General features: G+C 36.8%; 2 protein-coding genes across 2 annotated transcripts in view; one reads left to right on the forward strand and one right to left on the reverse strand.

Annotated features, from left to right (window-relative positions):
• Positions 1–1,078: 1,078 nt before the first annotated feature.
• Positions 1,079–27,344, forward strand: part of pde3a (phosphodiesterase 3A, cGMP-inhibited) — a 127,822-nt gene continuing 101,556 nt past the window's right edge. Inside the window, exons 1-3 of the mRNA XM_028464470.1 lie at positions 1,079–1,126; positions 5,666–5,874; positions 9,072–9,124. The gene's annotated coding sequence lies outside the window, so the exon portion shown is untranslated. The remainder of the gene's footprint in view (positions 1,127–5,665; positions 5,875–9,071; positions 9,125–27,344) is intronic.
• Positions 9,497–22,994, reverse strand: abhd15a (abhydrolase domain containing 15a). The gene is given in 4 exon segments (XM_028464472.1): positions 9,497–10,144; positions 10,146–10,665; positions 11,505–11,857; positions 22,182–22,994. Coding segments are annotated over 4 exon segments (1,491 nt in total). The 5' UTR covers positions 22,680–22,994; the 3' UTR covers positions 9,497–10,024.

The following is a 27,344-nucleotide window of genomic DNA, read 5'->3' on the forward strand; positions in this document are numbered from 1 at the left end:
CAATAAAACATGCTTTCTCATACTTTCACATTCACCAGAGCTTCAAAAGAAGATTACTGATATTCCACATTATGCATTGATATACACAAGCATTTCTGTTCTAATCCCCTGCTTTAGGAGGAACTTGTGCTGAGTTCCGGAAGTGTTTTTGGCCTTAAGGTTTCCGTAAAGTCTGACGCAGTATTGACGAATGTAGATGAATATTGAATTTCTCATCACAAGCTTATTGATTCTCTAACCTTGAAGTCAGCATTACCTTCAAGTGGACATTAAACATAAGATAGCTAAAGCGATCTCTCTCTGTGTGTGCTTCAGATTTGTGTGACTCGTCAAAAGTCTATTCAGAACGCCAGCTAAATTTATTCAGCATGTGCTATGCTCTAAAATTACACAAGGTGCTAAATATAAGGACAGTTTCCAAGCCAAAAACAGAGATAGCTGTGTCATTGTTTCTGTCACACTCAACTCCAGGAGGAGTAATGGCGGGGTTTAGTTTAGGGCGGGAAACCTCGTTGGTGCTGCCCTCTGTTGGTCATACTGGTAATAACACTCCGAGTGCCTCTCCATAGTGACATATATATATATATATATATATATAAAGGCAGTGTGCACAAAAAGTACTTGTAGAAATAATTAGAAAGCATAGAAAGTTGTTTCTCATTTTTAGGCTTACATCATAAATCATTCTTTTAATCTTCTCTTTGTTCCATTTCTATTTTGTTCTTTGTTAATAATTTAAGTAAATCCCTTGGTTTACTTTAGTGAAAAAAAATGGGCGACAGTGATCCCTTTTGCATAGAGTTTATATGGAAGTAAATCTGTGCCATCAGAGTTTGAATTAGTAAAATATGACTTTGAATTTCAAAACCAACAAATTTGTAGAATATTTTTTTATTCCTGACACTTGTTTTTAATTAAGTTTAAAAAAATTCAATATAAAATTATTACACATTAAATAATTCAGTGTCAAAAAATTCACTGCATTCCAAGACAACAACCATGGAAAAGTAATAGATCTCCTCAATTATCAAACGTCCAGCCAATCAAGTTTCGCTTCATTGGTCATGTGACACCGACGCAGGAAGAGAAAATAACGACGGCGGCCAACGGGAGCGATGGAGCTTTGGTAAAGATTGTTTACTTCATTTACCATTTGTGTTTGTAAGAATTAGCGATAAATGTTATCTGACACCTGAAATATCCGCCCATGAACATTTATTAAACAATAGGTAGTGTCTATCCGTACGGTTACCGTATCAATATACCGACATTTTATCTGTACGCATCGTCCCTCATCGGCCAGTTTAGGTCACGTGATAGGTCGGTCATTGGCCAGTTTAGGTCAGTTTAGACTAAACCTAACTGTAAACCGGTGTCACGTACTGAGTTTACCTCCGTACTGAGATTATTACCCTAACCCTAACATATTCCAATAAACAAATACAACACGTGTCTGTTCACTTTGAAAACAAAAAAAAACAAAAATGAATTGTTTTTTGTTTGTTTTCGTTTTTTTTTTTTTTTAGCAAAAAATACATTTTCATATATAATCTCAGTGCGATGTGAACTCAGTAAATGACACCAGCTAACCCTAATTCCTTATTTGTTGCGATATAGGGTTATAACCTAACCCTACGTACGTGTACTTCGGTAAACGTACCAAAAACTTAAAAAAAAACAAGTGTCAGGAATAAAAACCAAAAAAAAAAACAGATTTACTTCCATAAGTTTACATCTTGTTTCATGCAAGGTCAAGATTGGCCTAAATCTGTGGTTCTCAAACTTTTCACGGTCCCGAACCCCTTCAGTCCTTAAACCTGAACACATGTAACCCCTCCTCCTGCACACTTAAAAAACATAATAATGTAATGTCAGATACAATGTAACCCTACAGTGACATTTGTCTCTGAATTTGACCTTTCCTGTTGAAGAACAATATGTAATAAAAACAGAGTAGTAATTTGTTAGCACAGAAGAAAATATCTTATTCAGAATGATTACTCCATTCATTTAAATATTGCCTACTGGAAAAATAAATGTATTGATTAAACATATACCAGTAATACAACACATTCATCACTCTGAAACTGGGAAATACAACTTGCTACAACTTTAATGAAAAGAGTGCGGTTGAGAGGATGAACATCACTCTGCAATGTTTGGCTGAAATATAAATGAGTCTGAGTTTGAAATCTTTCCCCACGCATTTTGTTCTGCATTTTGTTTTCATGTTTATTAAAGCTGAAAATCCACTTTCATACAAGTATGTGGTGGCAAAAGAGATTGATTCTCTGTAGTAGAATGTGGTCTCTCTCTTACAGAGGACAATGTGTAATTTGTGGCAATGCATGGAGGCTCCTGACCAATGGTCCATTTATATTCTAGTTTTTAATGTTGTCATGCTGTTTTTAATCTTTATTCAATGACAATTTGCATAGCCCACTTTGGGAACCGGGTCTTAATGTATCTGCATGCATTAAAAATCCAAATATTAAATAAACATTTAATTCAAGTTTTATACTAATTTAACATTTTGTTGTTGTTGATGCCATACTTGGAGTAAATAAACCTCAATTATATGAATATTATTATTATACAAGAATTGTTAGCTTATTGTGTTCTATATATGTGTTACAGTCTTTAAAATGCATACAGTCACATGTATGACATGTATGCATGAAATATCATGTTTTTGAAATACATGATATTAAAAAAAAAAAACAAAAAAAAAACTCTTATTATGGTATTATTGAATAACAAGAAAAGGCCTGTGGTTTGATAGTCTTTATTAGTAAATCACAGTCACAGCTAATAAATAATGATAACCTTTTGCTGTGTTTGAACAATATTGTAATTAACATATATAGTTTGCTACAATGTGTTTCTTTAGTCAACAATAAAAAGCATACCAGTGAATGCAACTCAACAAATGATAATAATTTAAACACAGCAGATTTAATATATTTCACTCTTTTTCAATTTAAAAAAATCCATTGTTATCTTACTAATTTTAGAGGGAACTATAGAGGTATTCCTAGTGTCATCTGCCAGTTTTCTACACAACATCCACAAGATGGTGCTGCTGATCCAAATATGTTCTACTCATATCATTTCTTTGTTGATTTTATGAATGGGCTGGATCGATATGGATAGACTGCATCTAAAATCTCTGATATATATTATACTATATTTATTCAATTGTAGAATACTGTAGATATTATGTTGAAGGTTAAAATGTATGTAACCAATTGGTTAATAATAAATGGGTCAGCTGACTATTGTTCTCTGTTTGAGTAACATCACTTGATCAAGCCTTTTGTAACATTCCACACTACAAAATAAGTAATAAAAGTACGTATGATTCGTGCTGATATCGCATCGAATCAATATTGGTTTCGGCCGATACGCAAGGCTGCAATATCGGTATCGTTTCGAAAGTGAAAAAGTTATATTGGGACATCCCTAGTTTTTGCGGTCGTTTTGTGAGTTGCTGGTAATATTTCGTATGATTATCATTTTTAACTAAAAATAAACATCCCAAAACCCCATAGTTTTAATGCTTTCATTTGTTAATTTTCCTCTCTCTCTCTCTCTCTCTCTCTCTCTCTCTCTTTGATTTTTAGTTTCTTTGATGTGTTTTTTTATCATGGGAGCTGCCTACAAAAAAAGAACAAAAAGAAAAGTGGCAGCTCCTCAACTACCTTTCAGGTGAGGCAAAAATGGCAATTTATATAAGCAGGAAAAATCGAGTATAGAACAGAGAAGAGCAAAAAGCCTTAGGCAGTGTGGCTGGTCAATATAAGAGCAAGACTATGGCTAGATTTTAGATTTTATAAACACATTGGAGACTTGGACGCTTTTAAACAACGCTGTTGTTTTAATAATATTCTTTGTTCAGTTTTTACGAGTTAAACTGTCTTTTTTAAAACATACCGGGTTTTTCAACGCGCTAGGACTTCATTGAATTGAATTGTAAAAATGAAATCAGTGTAAATAAAGTGTTTTGTAAAATCTCAAATCTCTCTCTCTCTCAAGTACCCCATGTAGTGCCATCGCGTACCCCTAGGAGTACACGTACCCCCATCTGAGAAACACTGGTTTACACATTATCGTTTAAGAATATTTAAAATGTAAATATTTAGGGTAAAAGATGCGCTTACATATCAACCCAAGTTTAGCTCTATAACAGGAATCCTTCCCTAAAAATGTCTGTGTTCCGACCGTTGGAATACCACAAATGTAACCACGGGGATATTTATCGGAAAGCACCTATTGGGGATGTGTTTGCAAAGCCAATATCTGATTGGACTGACTCTTACTGAATCATCTAATCCAGTGTTTTTCAACCTTGGGGTCGTGACCTCATGTAAAGTCACCTGAAATGTCATAATTAATTGTAATTGATAAGATAAAAAAAAAAAAAAAAAAAAAAATACCGATTAAAAATATGTTCTTTAAATTTTAAACAACACACAATCTTAACTGTATTCTATACTTTCAATTTCTCAAATATACACCTATTTAAAATAACATGATCTACAAAAATAATTGAGCTGGCGCAACTTGTCACTAATCCTGGTTGTTCTGTTGTTGTAACACAGTGAAACAAACATGATCAAAAAGTGTCTTTGGGGTCACCGGAAACGTTTGATAGTAAAATGGGGTCACGATCGAAAAAAGGTTGGATTCAAATTTCAGGCAGTCAGCGTTCAGCCTCCGCCATCACAAAAGCTGACTATGGAGCGCATTTAAAGTCATTCATTCATTGATGAATACATATATAATGTCAATACAACTGCAAATCTGTGCAAACATTAACGGAATGGACAGTAAAGCCAGAACATGCTGAGCAATGTAAACGTAATTGTCGTGCGTATGCAACAGGAGGACAAAACTCTCTAAAATTAGAGACACAAAAGTAATAGATAAGTTTCACATTTAACAACATCTGTGGAAGATGGGTCAATATTTGTTCTGCTGCTTTTTCTATTTCCATCACTATCTGTGATGGTTTATTTGACATTTGCACACATGTAAACAGAAGTGAGACAAGAACTCGTTCACTCTAAACATAGTATGTGTAGCGTTCAGCTCCTCTGGTTACTCAAAGGAAAGCGGAGCCGACAAAGAGCCACAAAGTCACTCGTTACCATTCAAACCAAGTATAATTAAAATGCCTATGACCTGAAACTAGACATCTGCTTCATATTTTCTTTGACTGTTGGTCATTCTCTTCACTGCGATTGCATAAGTTTGGCTCTATCAAAGCTCAGGAAATTAAGTTGTTTATTTTTTCAAATAACTGTAGAATCTCAGATATTTGTGCTATTTCCATTTTTGAAAGACAACAGTGGTGAACTCATCAGTTTATTTTAACAGCAAAAGAAATATGTTGGATTGAAATCTAATACTGTCTCTTGACTTTGCTAAAAACAATAAAAGCAACACTTCAGTTCAATCAGAGTTCAACATCAAGTGAAGTCAGTTCCTGGTATAATGATGTAGACGGCTAAGTAGCAGGGACTGGAGGGTTGTTCATCAGTTTCAGCTGCTTTGGTCTTAATGAAAATAACAGGTGCACCAATAATGAGGAAAACCACTAAAAACAGGAATGGTTTATCAGGTTGATGTTTTTTTCAGTCCTCCATTTTTGATTTTCCTATAGTGTCAGTATCACTGCTGGCAGAGTGTTGCAGTACCTGGACCCTACAGATGTAGCACCAGTAGTCCCATTCCTCCAGGGTGGCACACCAATACGTGACATTGTCAGAAGATGTGTTGTCTGGTTGGGTGTCGGCTCAGTGACGACGAGAAGGCACGTCAATCATTGGACCTATTCTCAAACCATTATACAGGACAAGGCCCAGTATCATGGTGAGTATAGAGACTTATTAATTCATTCTACTTTTTATCAAAAGTCTAACACAGGTCACCAACCTTTCAGAAACTGTGACCTACTTCATAGGTATAAAGTCTAAAGGGCGACCAACTAGTAAAGCACTTCCTAAATACCAAATGTTCACAGTTTCACTTTAATTAGAAATTAAGATAATAATGAAGGCTAGCAGTAACTTAAAAAGGTAGAATATGTTTAAATTTCAACATGCAACACTTTATTTTTTCTAATTTATTGAATTGTTTCATTTTCATTACAATTTGTAAAAAATTATCATTTTCCTAGCTACCAACAAACAGCTTATATCTGATCATATATCATGTTTTAATTGTGAAACTGTCATGTTTTATGAAAATTCACCTTGAATTTATTATATATATATATAAAACATACTACAACCCATAAACCAAATCTGCAAAAACATTTGTCACAGTTTTTTCAGTGAAAATAACCATTTAAAGATGGTTATTTTCATACTAAAACTTCATCATGTATGTCATATGTATATACCTCTGTGAGTCTGAATCCTGGAAAGTAAATCAGGTTTTAGATGGGGCTCCTCACTACCAGCGGGCACCGTGTTGGTGACCCGTGGTCTAACATAATTAAAGTAATTCAGACATTCATTGTTCATGAAAAATCATCAAACTAGAATAAATCGTTGCCTGATAAAGCAGACTATTGGGTCTTAATTATTAGGCAACAAGGGAAGAGGCAAAGCAATCACATTGGACTCTATTTTCCCAGGTTAATAAAGGTAACCTCTTGTAAGGAAACAATCATCGAATATTAGAATAATGTAAGTGTTACAAACCAATAACAATAAAGGGCTGCTTGTAAAAATCATCCAAGTCCACGAATGGTTTTTCTTTTTTATGAACGGGTTGGTTGTGATCTGAAAGTAGCGACTGAGGCCATTCTAAACAGACTTTCTACTATATGACATCAAGCTGAATTTAATGATAATTTTTTTTTAATGTTTAATGGACATTAAACATTGTTAGACTTGCTTTATTATTGTTTAAATCAGTGGTTCTCAAACTGTTTTGGCTCTAGTACCTCCGTTCTTTTATTTCTGAATTTGACTACAACATTTTGCTTAGAAGACTATTTTAAAACAAATATAAAACATAATGATGGAATGAACAAGTGATGGCACATATTCAAAAAAAAAAAAAAAACCCTCATTGTGTAAATTACTGGAAAGAAACAGTATTTCGATCAGTGGTTCCCAACCTTTTTTGGATTGTGACCCCATTTTTATATCAAGAATTTCTGGCAACCCCAAATACAATTTTTTTTTCTTTTAGAATATTTGTGAATTTTGATCATGTTTCAGCTCAGATATGTTTAGTTTTTTTTTTTTTTTTTTACTGCGTTTTAGTTGAACTAGATTCACAAAGTGAATATAAAGAAATACAGTTGTTTAGGATTGTTTTCATTTTAAAATAATGATAATTTAAACATTTCAAAAATCAATTTGAATAGTCAGGCAAACCCATTTAAACTCCAGAAGAGCCCACATGGGGTCCCGACCCCAAGGTTGAAAAACCTGCTTCAGTGGCTCCTGAATTGATTTTTATTTCTATAGTTTTTATCATTTCTGGTCATCTCACGCCTGGGGCAGGACCAATACTGGCACTTTATTTGTACATTTTCCACTCTCGAGTACCCTCTGTAGTGCCATCGCGTGCCCCCATTTGAGAAACACTGGTTTAAATAATGAATGTTAGTGAGTAGCACATTGTAAACCACACTAATGACATACTGTGTGTCTTATGGGACTCATGTACAAGGTTCCTGTGAAAGCAGCAACACCCTTATCAAGGTAACCAGCCATAGAAAAGGATCAGGATGGAGGATTGGACCCTGTGTGTGTACGTGTCTGTGTGTACGTGTGTGTGTACATGTTATCACTCGCAGGATTCATTTTGTGCTTGCGTGTGTGTGCTGCAATACTGTGTTGCAGCTGTCTGAGTGGTTAAGGGTCAGTGGACATATAGATACACAAGTGATGTTGTCTCACACGCATGTGCGAGCACACACACACACACACACACTGAAGCTGAGGACACCCTCAGGCTATACAGTATTGATTTTAGAGAATAGTTAAAGGAGCTTCTAGAATTTTGTGCACATTTCTACAACACAGCAGTAAAGTTATTTCTATACCAACAAGTGTTCCATAGACTATATCCAACCCAAACACTAAAAATGGCATTATAACACCTTAAAAGTAGCTTTAATACGTTTAGCATGTGGGTAACATTAAATTACCTGATGTTCCATTTCCATTCTATTTGTCATATTCCTAAATCTTCACTTTCACATCTGGCTCCAAAAACCCCAGCTGTTACTCATCAACCGTAATTAAAGGGTTAAAATGTCAATGATGACGAGTTTTTATGCTCTGTTTCCCAAAAGGTGTCATTTATTTTCTCATCAAAGAAAAAAGAAGAGACAGTTTTCCAGGAACAGTGAAAACACATGTGAAACCTGTTAGTTTCAGACCCTGAGTCCATGGAAATCCTGCCTAGCTGGATGGACAGAAACCTACAGCACTGTTTAAATGGTGTTTATGGAAAATAATGAATTATTTTCAGACACCAGGTTCATGAAAGTATCACGGCTTACGACAGGCTACTGACAAAATACTGAAAGACGACAGATCACTTTCTCAGTTCTAGCTAACACAAAACTTACGCATAATAAAACATTTAAAAGTAATTACGCAACATTCCGTATGCTCGCACAGAAAGGAACATATTTTGTGTTTGTATACAAGCAACAGAATTAGCTAAATATACAGTTGTGAAAGAAAGTTCTTCAACGCCAATGAAGCTTAATGTGATCGAAAATAAATATTTTTTTATGCAAAACAATTTTTTTTATCTCAGTTTTAAAATGGCATGGCAAAAATCAAACAAATGCATATAGCTTCTAAGGTAAATGTGAAAAAGTCACATTTGCACTTTTAAAGTAGTAAAATGGTTTCTGTAATGCATCATAAAGACATGGAGCGTCTAAAAAACCACCACTGTACATTTAATAAAACAGTAAAACATACAGGGATACAGATTGATTGCTTTCCTCATGTCTTCTTTTGATAATAAGTTAAAGAATTATTCTTTTTTGACAAACTGAATGTATTTGGTAAACTTGGTCATTTTTCCAGGAAGCGGTGACACCATTGACGGCACTGATGAAGGCTAAAGTTACCTCAGCAAGGTAAGAAAGTATCTTTACTAAATACAGTACATATAGTTTGTCTGAACTCATATGCATACAATGTTCTTCTATTTGCCTACACATAGTAGCTGTGTTTCCATTACCCTTGGAAATGTGCAAAATCTAAATAGCAGAATGAATGGTAATGGAAACACCTGAATCCTCAATGATCGCTAAAAGGTTTTTACGCTTTCATGAGGAGGAATTGCAGACGTTTCAATGTTGAAATGTATCGCAAAAGCGCTATGGAAGCACTTTTTCCGCAAACACACAGAATGTGAGGTACATGGTCACATGACGTGAGGTACATGGTCACATGACGTGACGTACCTGGTCACATGACCATTTCTCTCTGAGAAAAAAAATGGAGCGGTATGTGTAAATAGAAGAGGAGACCGAGATATTTCTTAGCATTATACTTAGAAATTATTACACACATTAGACGTGAAACAACAAAGGAATGTAGAGTGTTATAAGGAGGTTTGGAGAGCCAATATTCCTGCTGCAAAGTCTCATGGGATGAAATTTCACGGAGTTACGAGGCGCCTGCCCATAACAACCTTCAATGTAAACACATTCAAAGCCCTATTATACTTTTTTTGTTATGGAAACCCTGCTAGACATGTATAGAATGGCCTGCACAGAGCCATGATGCTGTTCTACTGTATGGTGGCAAGAAGTAATCCACAGTAATGGAGAATTTTTATCAGGGGCTTCAGTACTTTTCTGCAAATCAGACAATATGAATGTTCTACTCCATTTGGAGGTAAAAGGTGTTTATCTTCTTTGTGAAAAAGAAAAACCCAATGTCTGCTGGTAAGCAAAACATAAGGCAAGTAAAACCTTTGTCTGACAGCATGGAAACTCCACAGAGCACCATTATATTCCACTAAGTAACGCTCATCGTGTATAGGACCTCTGCCAGTTGTAAATGGCGTGGATGCTATGGGAACATGCTGGCACACGTTTGTATGAACTGATGCTGCGATGGCGGAGCACCCTTCCAGCTGAAACCCCCCCCCAGTCCCCTCCTTCTGGCTGCCAGTTGCTTGGCTCTCTCCTCTGCATTGAAGAAGTCTGTGGTTGCCCTGAAGAATTCAAGCAGAGCCGTGTGACTCCATTTGGCCCCGTGGCTCTCTGTCCTACAGTTGGATGCACCCACAGGGCCAAAGCTACCAGAAGCCCTCTCTTCAGACTGGGTGGAGAAGCCACAGTGACCTCCGTGGTCCATGAGAAGGAGAAAAAAATGTGGGTTTGTCTCGAAAAGTTCTAAAGGTATGGTGGACTGGGTTTCTCCTCGAACCAGGTCGTCACGGGCGCAGATGCTCAGAACAGGAATAGCCACTTCGTCAACATCTCTTAAGGGTTCATTGCGTTCCCAGTAAGCATCCCAAGAGCCAAACGATGTGCTGCAAGTGGCTCCTGCCGTTGCAGAGCTGGAACGTCCACGCTGACAGAACAGCGTCTCCTCCAGGCCACGCAGGGAACAGCTGGAGAACAGGGTGTCAGTCTGCAGGGTCTCACCCAGTGCTGTTCTGTACCTGAACAAAGACATACATGCACATTTAGTCAGACACACGGAGGTGAAGGAACAAGGACACACAAACAGAGACAACACATTAAATCTGAAGAGCAGCTGGCTTTTATTTTTCCTCCAGATTTGATTTGAGAAAGTTTACCTGGATCACGATGTCACAGAAAATCAATGGCTTGCCAATGAGCAGGCCATCTGTTGCTACAGTAACTACAATTTTTTTGTTGGAGCTGAACCAATAAATGATTTGTGTGTTCTTCCATCTCTTTAGCTTTGAATGCACACCTGGTTGTGACTCCGCTTAGACGCTACAAACATGAATGTGTTTTGTCCTTGATCATTTTATATTTCTCTTCATATTAAAGCCAGCATGGTGGCTTGCATGTGAAGACTGCATGTTCCCTGAGAGTAATTTCTCTGGGTAGTCTTGTTTTCTTCTATAGTCCAAAAACATGCAATTCAGCTTAAGTGTTACCTTCGAGAGGAAAGAGTAAAACTTCTAAAATCTAGAATAAATGTTACACTTGTTGCATTCTTTTAAGTTATATTTGATACCTGACCAAATATTTGCTACCATCTACTTCACATATGCAAAATTTCTCTTTTTGATCATTTTTGTTTGTAAATCTTGGTCCAGGTTGACGTTTGCGCCTGTTTTTATGCAATGCTAAATTTCAGAAATTTGAGCTGCAACACTTATGTCCAAAAAGGGTTGGATTTGGTCAAATTCTCATGCATTCAACTATTCATACAATTTGGTATTTCCATTGTGGTTATACAGTGCTAACCGACAACAGTAATTGATGTAAACAGAACGCCCTCTAGTTCACCTTTACCTATTCGCACCTGCTCAAACAGATCTTCTGGTACAGCACCAGCATCCATTGCAGAGGCCAGCAGAGTCCCTTCTCAAACCAGCTCTGACACCGGAACACGGGGGACAGGCAGACGGCTGCCGTCACGTAGCTCGATGATCCACATTCTCCCAAGTAAGACAAGAGCAGGCCTGAACCTGTGCTCTCACTCACTGCATAAAGTTTTCCCGCGGGTTGGCGGTAGCGAATGTAGCGCACAGCCTCACGTAAATCTGATGGATCCCCAAACTGCTGCAGCTTCAGGGTGGTGAGTGGAGTGCCATTGTGGCTGCGGCGGTTAAATACTGCCGGAAGGTAACCATGGGAGAGAGCCATCTCACACAGCTGTAGAAAGGGAAGGGAGAAATAAAGTGGGTACATCAATAAACAACAGGTAAATAAACACATTTCCTACAACTGACATTTTAAGGACTCCAACTTATCCACCATGGATGGTTTTAAACTGGGACATATCTATAGTACGCCTAACCTAACCTTCCTGCTTAGCAGCAGCAACACTCATCCCTTCACCATTTCACCTGATGCTGGTAGACTTTCTCATCCATTACACGAAATGGAAGACATTTATTTAAAAAGAATCAACCAGGGAATCAAAAAATAGTAAACAGTGTAGTTTTAGTAACAAAGAGTAGGCAGAAACATGCAGGAAATCTATTACAGGCTGCTTTTAGGCAACATCCGACGGTAGTCCTGAAATACATAACACATATGCAAAAAAGAAAACGCAAAAGACAAAACACAAACTCAAAAAAGTCATCATCCAGAATACCTCCAAAATCGCTAGTATTTCCACGTACTGGAACGGACAGTGGACTTGTCCAATCAGCAATGTCTCATGTCACGCCCCCCTCGCCTATACCTACATCTTCTGGGTACTTTTTTCTGTTTTTTTTTTTTTTTGTGTTTTGTATTTACGTTTTCTTTTTTGTGTGTTCTCTCTTTTGCATTCGTGCTTTGCACTCCAGGGCCACTGTAATATCCATATGGCAACAACCTACTTTTTTACATGTCCAACTAAAATGTGCAGACAAACCTCAAACCTAACAGTCACATTAAACAACAGCATCAGCATAGAACAGCTGAAAACATTTCAAAATCTATCTTGCAGGAAATCTGGGAGTCAGTTTTCACGCTGCTGCATCACTGAATAAAATAACTTTACATTACTTTACCTAACCCTTTTTAATATTGAAGATGATTTACAAACAATTTGATTTATTTGTTTTTGGCATTTGTTGACTGTATTTTTCTTAATGCTACTGCCTCAGTGTTTGAAGAATGCGTTTGTTTTTTTTTTGCACAGTGTTCATGTTATTCATCCACATACAGTGTTTACATTTAAATGACTTAACTTTTATCTGTAAAGACATCACTGAATAGAAAGGGTGAATCAGAATCCCTGCAATAAATATGTACCTGATGAGAAAACCTGCGGGGGACGACTTTAGTGTTGTCCTAATAAAAAGATTAAGACGATCGGCCAGATGTGAGGAAGCAGCCGAGATGATTTATTCATCATCCAGTGACTCATATACGAGCCTCTTCCTCAAGCTACATAACAATGTTTAGAATCCTAATGTCATATCAAGGTGAACAAAACAAAATGCAGTTTTATTAAGAGGTTTCTGAAAAAAATAGGGCAGGTTTTAGCTTTAGACATTTTAAAGAGAGGAGTTTAATGTAGCAATGAAGTGAAAGGATGTGAAAACAGCAACTCACTCAAAGGCCTTCAGTTAATGACGTTCACCATCAGTAGCCCAGGCTGAGTAGTTCATGAGTAACTGCTTTAAATAGAATCATAACATATGGAGGAGGAAATCTTATTTACTTTGAATGATTTATGAAATACAAATCTGCGCCGTTTATGTAGAATAAACACGTACGAGATCCAAATATTAGTTCACATGAAAACCTATAACTCATAATCAGAAAATGATTATGATCAAACCTCTTCTGCACAAACATTGTTTATTGGGCGGCCTCTTGATCTCGACTTCTTTAGCAATTTTTCATGAAGATAAGCAAAGGATAGAGCTATTTAGTCTGGGTCTGTAGAAATACAGCATGAATATCATTTAGACAGTGAACATGTGGCTTTATGTGATCTTTTATCGAGGTCAAGGTCTGTGTAGAAACTAAAAACAAACGGCAGTGATTCTGGCAGTTTTCTGCCAGAGCTGTCGATTCAGTGACAAATTCCTTCTGCAGATACTCATCACACTCTTGACTCTGAAAAAAAACACGGATTTGATTATCAACAGAGGGCTTCCTGGGCCTGATGGTACTTTAAATATATAGTGTTATATATATTATTATGTGGTTATTGCTCACAAATTACAGTAGTGATGATTTACAAATAAATATTCAGTGAAATTTCCCTAAAGCATGTATTCCTAGAATAACAGTTGTGGTATGATTAACATGATTTTTAAAGCACCATAATATAGAACAGAAAAAGTAATGGATTTTATTGTTAAAATTTGCTTTCAGTGTTGCACTTTGTGGACGCTCCCTGCCCACGCCACAGCACATTGTATCTTTTTAGCTGAACAGATGGACTTTTATGTAGAAAACAGCTCTGTAGTGTTTTCTCTGGGTTACACTGATGACAGAGGTGCAGATAATATTTGTACGTCCAAACGTGACTCCTCTTTTCAGAAAACTGGAGCAGCTGTTGTGTTTTAGCAACATCTGGATGTCTGCTTACAGTGATGTTTATGACCTATGAAAATGATGAACACATTCCTACATGTTTTACACGTTTCCAGGATTTAAGCCAGGCGGCAACGTGTGGCAGATGGACTGTTGGTTGAAGGTTTATGTTGATCTAGTCTTTATTAGTGTTAATTCTGGCGCCTGATGATTTCTTTTTTTTTTTTTATCAATTACAATTTCTTACTTGACTAAATGTACACTAACACTAAATGGAACAAAGGAAAAATTATTGAAACTATGACTGTACTACATGATATTTACATCAAAAAATAAAATTGAAATTAAACAATCAAGAGAAAATGCTCAAAAATCAAAATATAGTTTGTACTAATTTGAGTTTTTAGTTTATGGGACAGGGCTGGGTGGTAATTGATCATGAACAAAGTAGGAATGATAGGAAGACAAACGTATATTGTGATTAAATATAAGCTACATAGATAGAGTAGCTTTATTGACCCCGCAGTGAGGAAATTTACAGTCATGAAAAGCTGAGATAAAGTGCAAGAAAAAAACAACAGAAGGCATCACAAAAGACACCCGAGAAATAGTGTAAATAGAAAGGAGATAAAATATGACAATACAATAATGGAGGCAAAATATAAATGGAAAAGAAATATTTAAAAAGTATAAAGGATATAGACAAACACATATTTACAAGCTGAACTGATTTCAGTAAATCCCATCAGTGATTCTCAACTGGTGGGTTGGGACCCAAAAGTGGGTCACGGATCAGTACTGGGTGGGTCGCGGACAGCTGGTCAAAACTAAATAAAATACTTAATGTCTCTCATGTTGGACTTGTCTTTTATTTTGAAAGAAACTTTTTTCAACAGGCATGCTGTGAAAAGCATATTGCGCACAAAAATGTATAAATTTGTTTTAAAAAAGATTCCGTATGTGTGTTTTCAACAGCTATTTTTGAAAAGCTAAATTTGGTCTGAAGAATTCTAAAAAAGAAAAAAAAAGTGGATCGCAAATTAATGACCGTGCCAAAATGTGGGTCCCAGGGTGGAACCAGTTTAGACTAAAATGTAAATTGTTGTTGAAATATCACTCGTTGGTACTTTAGAGAAAACACCAATCTTTGCGTTCTTGATGAAGGTAAAGGAAGTCACTCATTAAGCTCCTAGAAACTAAAACTGTTTATATAAAATTAAATAGAGAAAATAAGAATAAGACACCACCATTACAGTGATTATTTTGTTGGTATTGTTTTTTTAAACTAGTGTAGAAGCTGCAATCACTGAAGTTCACACAGGACCTCGTAGATAAATGTGTTTCCTAGCAGGAAGTCACCAGAGGGTATTCCATAATGCGGGTTATGTTCAAACTCTGAGTATGTTCAGGCTCAAATGAGGGAAACTCTGAGTATCCCATTCCTAAACGCGAGGTATGTTCTTCTCTGAGTATGTTACCATGGCAACATTGTCCGTGAACTAAACCTGGTCGCTGGCAGGTTTTATCAAAGAAACCCTGGGTTTCTACCTAGCTCCGCCCACCTGAACACCATTTCTGAACACTTTATTGAACCTTAACACTTTTCTCTGAAACACATTAGTAACATCACACACCACAGACGTGTTCACATCATTACTAATGTTGTGTTGCTTTACGTCTTTTTTTTTTTGTGTGCAAACGGTAGTTTTCTTTCTAACATTGTGGATACAGATCATTAGGTTGAGGTTGATCTGCATTAAAACATCTACTGACATCTGTAGTAAAGTTCACTGAATACAAACCTGTGGATAATATAAAGGAGGAGATGACAATTTAAATAAATCAACTTTTAAGGCTCGATTATTGTTTTATATTGTTATACAGTTAAATCTGTAGATCATACATCTTTGAAGATATGATGGCGCAGTGAGTTGTGATGCTGCGTGTGGAAGCGGTGGGTTGCGGGTTCGCGTCTCGCTTCAGTGTTTTTTTATGACATTTTTTAGGACGTTGAATGACTCTGGCGACAATATTACATTAAAAATCAATATAAATGATGTGATATGAAGCAGCAGCCACTGTCTTAATATCCAGTGTAACAGGAGGACTCTCTATGCAAACATCCTATGCTGCTGACACGTCTCCTCAGACACATTTTATTCATATTATTCACCGCTCGTTACGTCACTGAAGCAATAAAGTGATGAAGCGACCAAAAAGTGTGACTAATTACAGATGATTTAAGCCACTATAGTCACTGAAGACTGAACGCACCTTTAGAACAGGCTCATATTCATCAAACAACGACTTATTTCACTCATTACGGTGAATGAATCGCTATTTTCCGGGTGGTTGCCATGGCAGCTCGACTCATCTTCGATCCATTGATGATGGCTTTTTATCGCGCGCGTGCACGTAAGTAACCCAGGGTTTACATACTCAGGGTTGATTAACCCACTTCATACCAGCTGTAATGGAATCCGATACCCAGAGTTTCCCATCGCGGGGTATGTTGACCCAGAGTTTATGGATAGACTCAGAGTTTGTTAACCCTCCTTTATGGAATACCCCTCTGGTTATAAACTCTAAGTGGAGCTTATCAACACTGTTTTTCAGACAGAAGGTCACAGGTTCATATCCCAGCTTTGGCTTTTTAAGTGGAGTTTAAATCCATTTCAAATAACTACATTTACTAACTAACTTTAAACTCCACAGGCCAGTACATTGCTAAACACGTTCTACTGGTTACCTGTAAATTAGCCCAGTAAAGGATTGGTGACATGACCACACTTTGTGCCCTGTGTAATCTTGGTTTAGGCTGCAGTGACCATGATCAAGGGTGGATGTAATTGCATCACCTGACTGCGTTTGGTAAATCAGTCATAGCACTAGCTCACACATTCTGACATGTTAGGAAAATGAGTCACAGTAACAACAAAATGTTACTTATATGCATTTTTTTTTAAATCTAGATTTAATGTAGTACAGTCTTGCTTTCTATAGCAAACAAATTAGCTTATACTGTAGACATGGGAAACTGGCAGCCACAGGTGGCCCTGAGTCTAATTTCAAGAGACCCCTTTATAATAAACAAACAAAAGGACTCAGAAAACACATTAAATCAGAGAAAAATACAAAAAAAGGACAACAAAAATACACCAAAGATAAAATCACGCCAATAAAAAAATATACAAAATTACAGAAACTGCACAAAGGGACAATATTAGCTTGAAAATGAGTATCAGATTCAATCAGATTCCTTTTTTTAAATTTATTTTATTCAATTGGAGAGAGAGAGAGAGAGAGAGAGAGAGAGAGAGAGAGAGAGAGAGAGAGAGAGAGAGAGAGAGAGAGAGAGAGAGAGAGAGAGAGAGAGAGAGAGAGAGAGAGAGAGAGAGAGAGAGAGAGAGAGAAATGAAAAAGTGAGTAGGGACATCCCTAACAAGAATAACAGAAAAACACACTAAATACACAAAACATGTTAGCTTGATAACTCTTGGGGGGTGTAATTATTAGTTTTGGCTTTGTTTATCATATTAGAGTTTCATTGTTTTTGTGAAGTCATGCATTGGTGTAACAGTAACTATAAAGCAGTGCAGCATGTGTTCAAGTCTTTCTTGCAGCCTTTATTTGCTTCTCACGTGGTTTTACTGGCGTTTGGTAGGATTTCAGTTTAACTGAGCAAAGTTTTGTGTCAAAGTTAGTTTAAATTGCTGTTTGTTGTGCGTCTTTGTGTGTATTTAACACTCAGTCCTGTCAGTGTGTGTGTAGTTTGCCCTTCTTTCCTCTTGTTGCTTCTGCAGGTCAGTCTAATTTCCTCATGGCCTTCCCTCCTCTTTTTAAGGTGTGTCAGCCATGTGTACTTGTTTGGGTCATTAGTGTGTACAGTACCTCCCAACTCCTGTTCCTGCTCTAAGCTATGTTTTGTTCAAGTACTCTTATATATTTGTACCTTTTCTCTTTTGTCAGACTAATTAAAATGGTTGCCACGTTTGCTCTACTGGGTCTGTGCACTTTGGATCTCACTTTCCTCACTAAACTTTTAAGGATTAGAGGTCGAACTGACTTTGTTTCTGTGTTAAATCAATTCAAAGCCCAAACTTTTTGCACTCCGTGTACAAGATTTTAATGCACTGGTGACAAATAAATGTGTCCTGTAATTAAATCTATATACAGTCTATATACAGTATAGTGTAGTGGTTCTCAACCCCTTTGCATTTTGGTCAAATCATGTGTAGCCCCTCTTAATATCATAAGTACCCTCTCCATAATTTGCCTTTTTATTTGTGGAACAGAGGGCTCTCCTAAACCCCTGTGTCTTGAACATTGGTCCCCTAGGGCTTAATCTACAAATTCAAAACAATTAATGTAATTTAAAGTAAAAATATTTTTTTAAATACCATGCAATTTTTAGGCTATTACTTTAATTGTAAGCAAATAGCTAATTATTGTCATAAGTGTGATAAAAATGGCCTCTACAGCTTAAAATAATCCTTTTTTCAAAAAATTACAAAGAAATATAGAATTTCATTAAGAATAATTTAATTGTAAGTTTGTGGTGAATTTGTAAAAAAAAAAAAAAAAAAAAAAAAGGGAAAAAAAGCAGCCTTAAAAAGAACTAGGAATATTACCCGATTATTTTTAAATTAATTATTAAATCTTTCCGAGTACCCCATGCAATGTGCTCCTGTACCCCTGTTTAGAAACCACTGGTGTAGTGCATTGATCAATACTAAATAATACATTAAATGCAGTTATGAGACTAAAGTGTTTTTGCAACTGTATTTAATGTAGATGTGTTACATATATGGAAAAATATGGTTTTATACTGAGTTGTAAAGGTTCACTCATACATGTAGCAATAGGGCTGGGCAAAAAAAATTGATTTAATCGATTTATCGAATTTGTAGATAAAGACGGTTTTTATTTTGCAAATTCAAATTAAGAAAAAAAAAAAAATTAAATTTTTAATTTTATTTTTTCCCCACCACCTTTTTTCAGACTTTTTCGCGTTCCGTCCTTGTGGGTTACCGTAGCGCGATGTGAGCCCGCCCCCTTTTTGTTTACATGTGTTTACCCTTTGAGTAGGCTATATGTGTGCCACAGGCATGTTTAATTTTTTCAATTGTAATATTATGTTATAAAATATGTAGTTATCTGATTTCTTAATCAGAAAATTTAAGCTATTGTGAAGTTACTGTTGCACTTTTGTTTAAACCTGAGTTAAAGCTTTAAATAGTTGAATGACAGATCCTCATTTATTTTTTATTTTGGGATTGTTCTATACATTTCAACTCTTGAGGACAATCACAGCAATAAAGTTGCACTTTTGACAATATATCTCATGTCTGCAGTCATTTTTAAGTGCATGAAAAAAAAAAAACTGAATAAGAAAATCAAATTTTTCTTTAAAAAATCTGAGATTTTTTTTTAGGCAAAGTCATCCAGTCCTAGTAGCAGTTAGTTTTTTTTGGGTTTTAACACTGTCGCATTGACACAGTGACCACCTTCCTGTCCTCATCTGACTGTCAGTGAGACAGGAAATAAACATCATGACTGAAATGTTGTGTTACTGGTAGAAACATAGGTGAAGGACGGACGTGACTGCATTTACAGAGATAGACTACAATAATAAAAGTAAAAGTGTTCAGGGTTTGCTTTTTTATCTTTGGCATTGCGCTCTGATCTAATTGCTATAAGCAATACTATTAAAAAGGAAAAAGGAACCATTCCAAAAAGAGAGAGCTGCAGACAAACTGAGTGTATGGTGTAAATAATTTAAGAGGAAAAGGCTCATTCATAGATTCATGAGTTCCCAAAATGGCCTGGATTAAAGAGAAAGTGAAACCACAAGATGACAGTAGAGCCTAGACCTCGACTCTCTGACACAGATACAAACATTAGCTGTTTTTATCTCACGACGCACTCTCATCAGTTTCCTGTTCGACATCAAAGTTACTGGTTTATCTGGAAAACTTTATAACACCTATATTTTAGTTCTTCGCTTGTAAACGTGCCTTTTCAGACCTTTGCCTGTGACTTCATCTTTGACACACTTGCAAAACAGAGATAATCGAAAGTATGACACCAGGTATACTGAGATGATGGAAGAGCCCACAGGCGTTCAGTGAAGAGATGCTCTACATGTCAACAGGAGATGATGGACTGATGCTTCCTCTGCATATGTGCATATCTCCTCACACTTAGTTTTCCATGTCTACAGGTAAAGTCAATGCTTTGTTGTGCAAGGGTTGGTTTGCAGTTGTGTCATAAAGCATGAAAGCATAGTATGCTCTTGACATTTTATGCAAACAATAATGTCTGCGTACACAGATTGTGTAGTATTGCACATTATTTAATCATTTTAACATCATGAAATAAATGAAATTGTCTTTTTTAAACTGCAAACAAACTGATGTGGCAGCTCTGATTATATTTATGTTGATTAACGGTTCAACTTTGAAACATAGAGAAGTTACCAGACTAATCAATGATAAATCACCCTTTTAACCAATGTGTTTCTGTGGGAATCCTGGCATTAGGAAGCCCTATATCACACAAACTGACTTATTTATTGAAGGTGTAGAAACATTCCTATCGTCACCTTTGTGCATTGCTTTGATGTTGTTATCATCAGATTTCACCTTTTCCCTGGAGTTTTACAGCCACATTTTACTGTGAAAACAAAGCCGAATTAGTTTGAAGACTCTGGTGACACTTCAGTAGTATGTGAATATTTATTTAAATCCATTGACTGCACAGTTGCAAAGGTTTAGTTTCATCTCCACCGTAAACACACCTTTTATTGACCTGACTAAAATGTTTTATAGGCAATGTGTAACAATACAATATTTCAATCATAAATATATGCTATAAATCAGAGGTGTTATCACTGATATTTCCTACTCAAGTAGATGTACTGTTACCTGATTGAAATTGTACAAGTCATACATGAAATACATAAAAAGTAGCTCATTTAAATAGTACACAAATGCATCTGTGTAAAATAAAAGATTTGTCAAAATCCAAGATTCTTTTTTAATAAAATACCCCCAATGAATTCAATTCAAAATTTAAAAAAAAAAGTATAGCTATAATTATGAACTCTAAAACTGAGAAAATAACTTCCATTCACTGCTTTTATGGCGTCGTGCAATACGTTTAATCGACTTATTTTTTTGTAGTTTCACAATGTTTGTTGATCATTTTAAAACAGAAAATAATAATTTACTCAGTAACAGTTGTGTGCACAAATATAACGAATTACTTTACTGATTTTAAATTAAGTACAAGTAAAATAACTGAATTAGAAATGTACTCAAAAGTACAAGTACCCATAAAAGCAACTCAGTTACAGTAACGTGAGTACTTGTAATTCATTACGTTCACCTCTGCTATAAATGTGTTATGATGTTGATTCTGAATCTGATTTTCTCCCACTTTGTCTGAATATAATATTTTTCTAAAAGTATTGTGAAAAAACAAATATAGAGCATAATTATGAATAAATGATAACACAATGTAACAGTATTTCGTATTTAGTTTCACATAAATAGATTTATTTCTAATTTGTATTATTTCTGGTCATCTCCCGCCTGGTGTGGGACCAACACTGACCTTTGTATTGTCTGTTCATTTTCTAATCAAGGTATTTTCCATTAATATTGAACTAAATCGAAACATTATAAAAGCCCATATGTTTAATATATATATACATTAAATATGAATGTTTTCATTTGTTACTTTTCCACGCTCTCGCTCTTTCAAGTGGCCCCCTGTAGTGTCATGGCGTGCTCCTAGGGGTACACGTACCCCCATTTGAGAAACACTGTTCTGAATGACAGGCCCCAGTACCAGTGTTGCCAAATTGGGCCATTCCCCGCCTTTTGGATGGTTTTGCGATTGATTTCTTGGACAAAAATAAATAATAATAATTATATAATTAATTTACAATTTTTTTACAGGAGAGTACCAGTCATTTTTAAGCACAATTTACCTTGATCACGTTTCTAGTGATTCTTCCAAAAGAGTTTGGGATGATGAGAAGCACCGGACTGGTTGAGTGACTGGAAGTCCTGCGCCGTTTCTGGTAGCATGGCACAGCCCAGTCCAGAGCCACCAGTCCGTCATCGCTCAGCTGCAAGTTGTCCCGCACAAACTGGACCGCGCTGTGGCACGGCCAGCACATCTCATACACACTTTGGAGGAAAGCACTGGCTCTCCACGTCCAGCCGACGCACGGTGAGTAGTTGGTGAAAGTCCTGCAGTGTTTCAGGAGGTAGTTGGCCAGTGCGGATGGTTTACAGACCAGTGCCACTGCGCGCCCTTCACTGGGAAACACGGAGCAACCACTGAAGCTTCCATCTCGATCCGGGGCGCACCTCCCGGGGTTCCCCAAAGGATCAGCCTGTGGCTCCGGTCCGGGGTATTTGCAGCATTGCCACGTAAAGAACGCGAGGATAACAACGCACGAAGCCACGAGCCATTCCAACATTGGCGCGGTTTGAGGGTGCAAACTGAAGGGAATACAACAAATGCTTCACCACTTAAACTGCAGTTCAAATGAATTCACGCAGACTCGTGTATCGTCACAGAAACGTGCCTCCTTTTGTCCGTCAGTCGGTGCCGCTCTGCGCGCTCAGCTGTGCCAAAGCGCACCAATCACCGCTCATTGCAGGCGTGCGTTCCTCTCATTCTAGCTCACTATCTAATCATCGTACTATGGCACTTCCAACAATGTGCTTTTCCGTCTCAGACGTACTAAGTGTTACAAACCAAGTTCGGCAGCATCAGTTCGTCCACTCTGACAGCTGAGAGCGCAAAGAATGTCAGCCAGTGCTGGGAACGCCCAGTGCTGTGGAGGAGAGAGAGCAAAGCAGGTTCACCAACCAGTCACCCAGTCACTGGATTCTCCCTCATTCTGCTCATCCAAGTGCCACACAAGTGGAAATATGCAGAGGTGAAAGTCATGTATTAGTATATATGTGCTCACGTTACTGTAATTGAGTTGTTTTTATGCGTAGTTGCACTTTTTTGAATATACATTTCCAAATCAGTAATTTTACTTGTACTTAGTACGTTATAAAATAAGTAAAGTAATTAATTACATTTCTACACCCAAGAAGAAGAAGAAAAATTAAACCACAGTACTGTACTGATTTCAGGTCAGCAGTTTATGAAACGCATTGAATATAATCCATATGTTCTTATAGTCGTGCCATTTCTGATCAAAGTCCAGTCACTTTCTATGGTTGGGGTTTCTGCCTATTATGTTGTTACCCACATTTGGCATGACACTGTTATAGAGTTCATAAATAGCTTTACTGATAGAGCCTGATTTTAATTCATTAATGTTATTTTATTTTTCTTAAAAAGAAGTGTACATTTTGACAAACATTTCATTTTATACAGATGCCTTTGTGGAAAAGGAATGAAGTTACAATTGTGCAAGATTTGTTCTCTTTCTTTTTAAGTTTCTACATGAGATATTTACTGTATGTAAGGGAACAGTGGTAAAATATATTACCAAAAATAAACATGGGGGGTGAAAGTAACTGGTCACTTATTTTGACTGCTATTTAATTGAGCTACTTTTTTGCTTCCTTGAGTATTTTATGTATGAGTTACTTGTACTTGAATACAATTTCAATCAAGTAACAATACTTCTACTTGAGTCCGATTTATCAGTACTCTATACACCTCTGGTAATATGAAAACAAAAGTTGAACATATACTGTATTTCTCCCTTATACTGTAAAACAGGGGCTGCTACTATTAGTTATTATAATATTCAAATTACAGCTCAAATTTCAGTTCATACTTTTTACTAATACTTTAAATGTCAAATTATTGTCAAGTATTTTGTTATACTATCCACATAAAGTGCTCCTATAAGACCTGGGTTCAAGCCCTGAGGTGGACACTTGTTCTTTCTGTGTGGAGTTTGCATGTTCCCCCCGTGTTTGCAGCTAGCGTGTGTTTCCTCCGTGTACTATGGCTTCCTCCCACAATCCAAAAAACATGACTGTTAGGTTGATTGGAGTCTCTGACTAAAATGCAGGACATTTAAAAATCCCCCCCATCTGTTCCTCACTCTGCACTCGTAAGTTATCAATATCCACCTTTGTCATAAAATGTGAAATTTCAACCTGGTATTCATTATTGATGTTCACTATTAAAGTGACCTGACACACTTCAACTACCTGAGGTGGCACCTGATAATATTTGATATTATTATTGATATTTCTCCTCCCACACACACAGCTCCTTTGCGAGGGGATGCAGGTTATAAAATACATGGTGAAACAAAGCACCCGCAATGAGCAAATAAGACAGTTCATCAACCATTCCCTATTAGTACACTTGATTATAAATGCAAAGTGTAACAGAGGTATTTTAGTGTGTAAGGGACGTTACTTTTCATAATTATTGAATACAAACACAAAGCCATCCCTCCCGTTCCTGTGGTATTTCTGAGCTAGCATTGAGGTCATCCAGATGTTGTCTCTTTAAACACAAACAACAATTATTTCTAAAGGTCGCAGAGCCAAAGAAGCATGTGGATGACGATAATGTGTTTTGCATTGATGTAATGAGATGGAGAGGAAAAGAAAGCCTGTTTTGATGCTTTGGGGGAGTAAATCCTGCCCAACACTGAGAATTACCCAAGCTGTGTTATTAGACGCATTTAGAAAATGTCACTTCATTGAAAACTAAAAAGGTAAAATGTTTTAGTTGTATATGAATATCAAAGGAAGCTGAATACGGGGCTGTGATAACAAACTTTTACCCTTTTAGAGTCAACACAACCTCAACACAAAGTGCAGTCTACAATTTAGAAATGTGTTTTTGTTTTTTTTAATCGCCTCCTTACAAATAGTCAAAATGAGTTAACGTCCTGTAAAAAACTACAAGTAATGAGATTTTTCTCTCTGCAGGATAAACAACTTCCTGTGTTTTCACATGTACATTCATTGTAGCTTTTCAAATGTCACTTTTACTGTAAAATTCACATTTGTCGACGGTCTATATAATTTTCCTCAACTGTGAATGTGATACAAAATGTAACTTTCTCTCTGATGGCAAAAGTACAATAATAATATCATCTAAAATGTTATCTCAGTGGAAGTGTGAACAGGTCGATCAAAAATATAGTTTGATTCCTTTTACTAAGATAACCATGAATGTCATGTAATCAAATATAAAAATACTAAAACCTAATAAAGCAATGATTTTAAAGCAGATCTGCTGTTTTCTATTAGCTTGTAGATTTGCATTGTGGATAAATTTGAACTGCGTCCAAAAAAAAAGTGCCTGACGACGCCTCCTTTTTTTATTTAATCTCTCACACGTGGGATTAACAAGTTTTCCTGTTTCAGCACTTTTAAGCACAAAGAGTCTCAGGGCTGCACAGAACATTCATATTTTTAAGAACAGGCTCAAGACTCACCTTTTCAAATGAGCTTTTAACTAATTATTTATTTATAAAATTGTTATCGTTCACGTTTTTTTATTATCTTTTATTGGTTTTTATAGTTTGAGGTTTGTTCTTTTATGTTGTTTTTATAGTTTTGTTATGTTTTAGGATTACTATCCCAGTGTTTGCTCAGAGGGAGCCCTCTGCACTGGGGGCCGTGGATGCAGTGGTGCCGTCACGTGGCCCTCAGTGTTGGTGAATAGCTTTTGCTGTTCTGCTGGACTGGGGGGCTCTGTTTCGGCGGGCTGTGCCCACGGTCTGTGTCCTGCTCCTTGTGATGTCTCCTTACCTTGATCCTCTGTACCAGCCATGTGCCATTGGCCTTATTTTAACTTGTGTGTCTGTGTGTGGTGTGGGTGGGGTTTGTATGGGGTGGGTGTATTTTTAACTATGTAAAAGCATCTCTTTGTATGAAAAGTACTTTTTTATAAATACATATTGATTGATTGATTGATAATGCTCGTTGCTCACTTCTCATGCCATGATGTATATGTCTCTCCTAAGGTGCGTTCACACACGGAACATGACTTTGGTGACTTTAGTTGCTTAAATCACCCGCGATGATTTGCTTGAACATAGTCGCGCTTTTTGCTTGCTTCAGGCTTTGAGATTCAGCCAATTTCAAAGCCTCAATTTTCATTTTCCGATATAACATTGCTGATCCTACAAAGATTGCAGGAGGCACTGTACTTGTACAAAATCCAGAAATGCTAGACACCGTCGTCTCTGGTCTTATGCGCTCAGAACTCGGTGAATTTTACCACCTCCTCCAGGAGCTCTGTGTAGATGACTGCTTTTTCCAGTGGTATTTCAGGCTAACTTTAGCTCAGTTTGAGAACGGGGAAATTGGCATAAAGAGAAACTCATTGCCGATTGGATGGGGCGACACAGTGTGAATCAAAGTCTCATGAAAAGTTCAATTTTTTCAATTTTGTAGAATGTGATGTGAGCTTGTGTATAAAAATCCACACACTTGAAATAAATTTTATGTCACGAATTATGGAAAAAAGTTCAGAGCCTGATATTTACACAGTTACAGCTGTAAATTTGTAATCCAACATTTATTCACATGTTTTTTAATTACTTGCGTAAATGATCGTTTACAACCACGACTCTCCGGTTACAACTTCTCCAATCTGCCGCTACAGATGCATAAACTACTTTTCTCGTGTGAATCTGCGCTGCTTGAGTTTTGCAACACATTTTGCGAGGCGTCTGTAGCAAAACTGATTAGTGCTCGTAGAAATTGCCCCTCCCCTCCCCACTCCCCCGTGTGTGTGATTGACCAATCAGAAGCGAGGATATGATCGAAACGTCATTTTTCAATAATCTTCATTTTTACGAGACAGTTCAAATACATGTTCATTGCTTTATTGCTTCGTCACATTATACAGATTGTAAATTTTGTAAAATACTTTCAACGCTTGACCACTGCATCAGCTGTCAGCTCTCGATCCTCATCTCCACATAGCGTTAACCTAAATATAAACAAGGAGAATCACTCTCCATGACTATTTTTGTTCATAAATGACTCGAACAACCTTTTTCTAACAATCTGTGGAGGCAAATTTCAGCATCCTGCCTTTACAGTGAAGAAAAATGACTTTGTTTCGGTCATATCACCGGCTGCTGCGCTAAAAAGACACAGCCACTGTCTCCAAATCCTTGCTTCTGATTGGTCAA

This window comes from Gouania willdenowi, chromosome 13, assembly GCF_900634775.1.
Source record: "Gouania willdenowi chromosome 13, fGouWil2.1, whole genome shotgun sequence".
Taxonomy (NCBI): Eukaryota; Metazoa; Chordata; class Actinopteri; order Blenniiformes; family Gobiesocidae; genus Gouania; species Gouania willdenowi.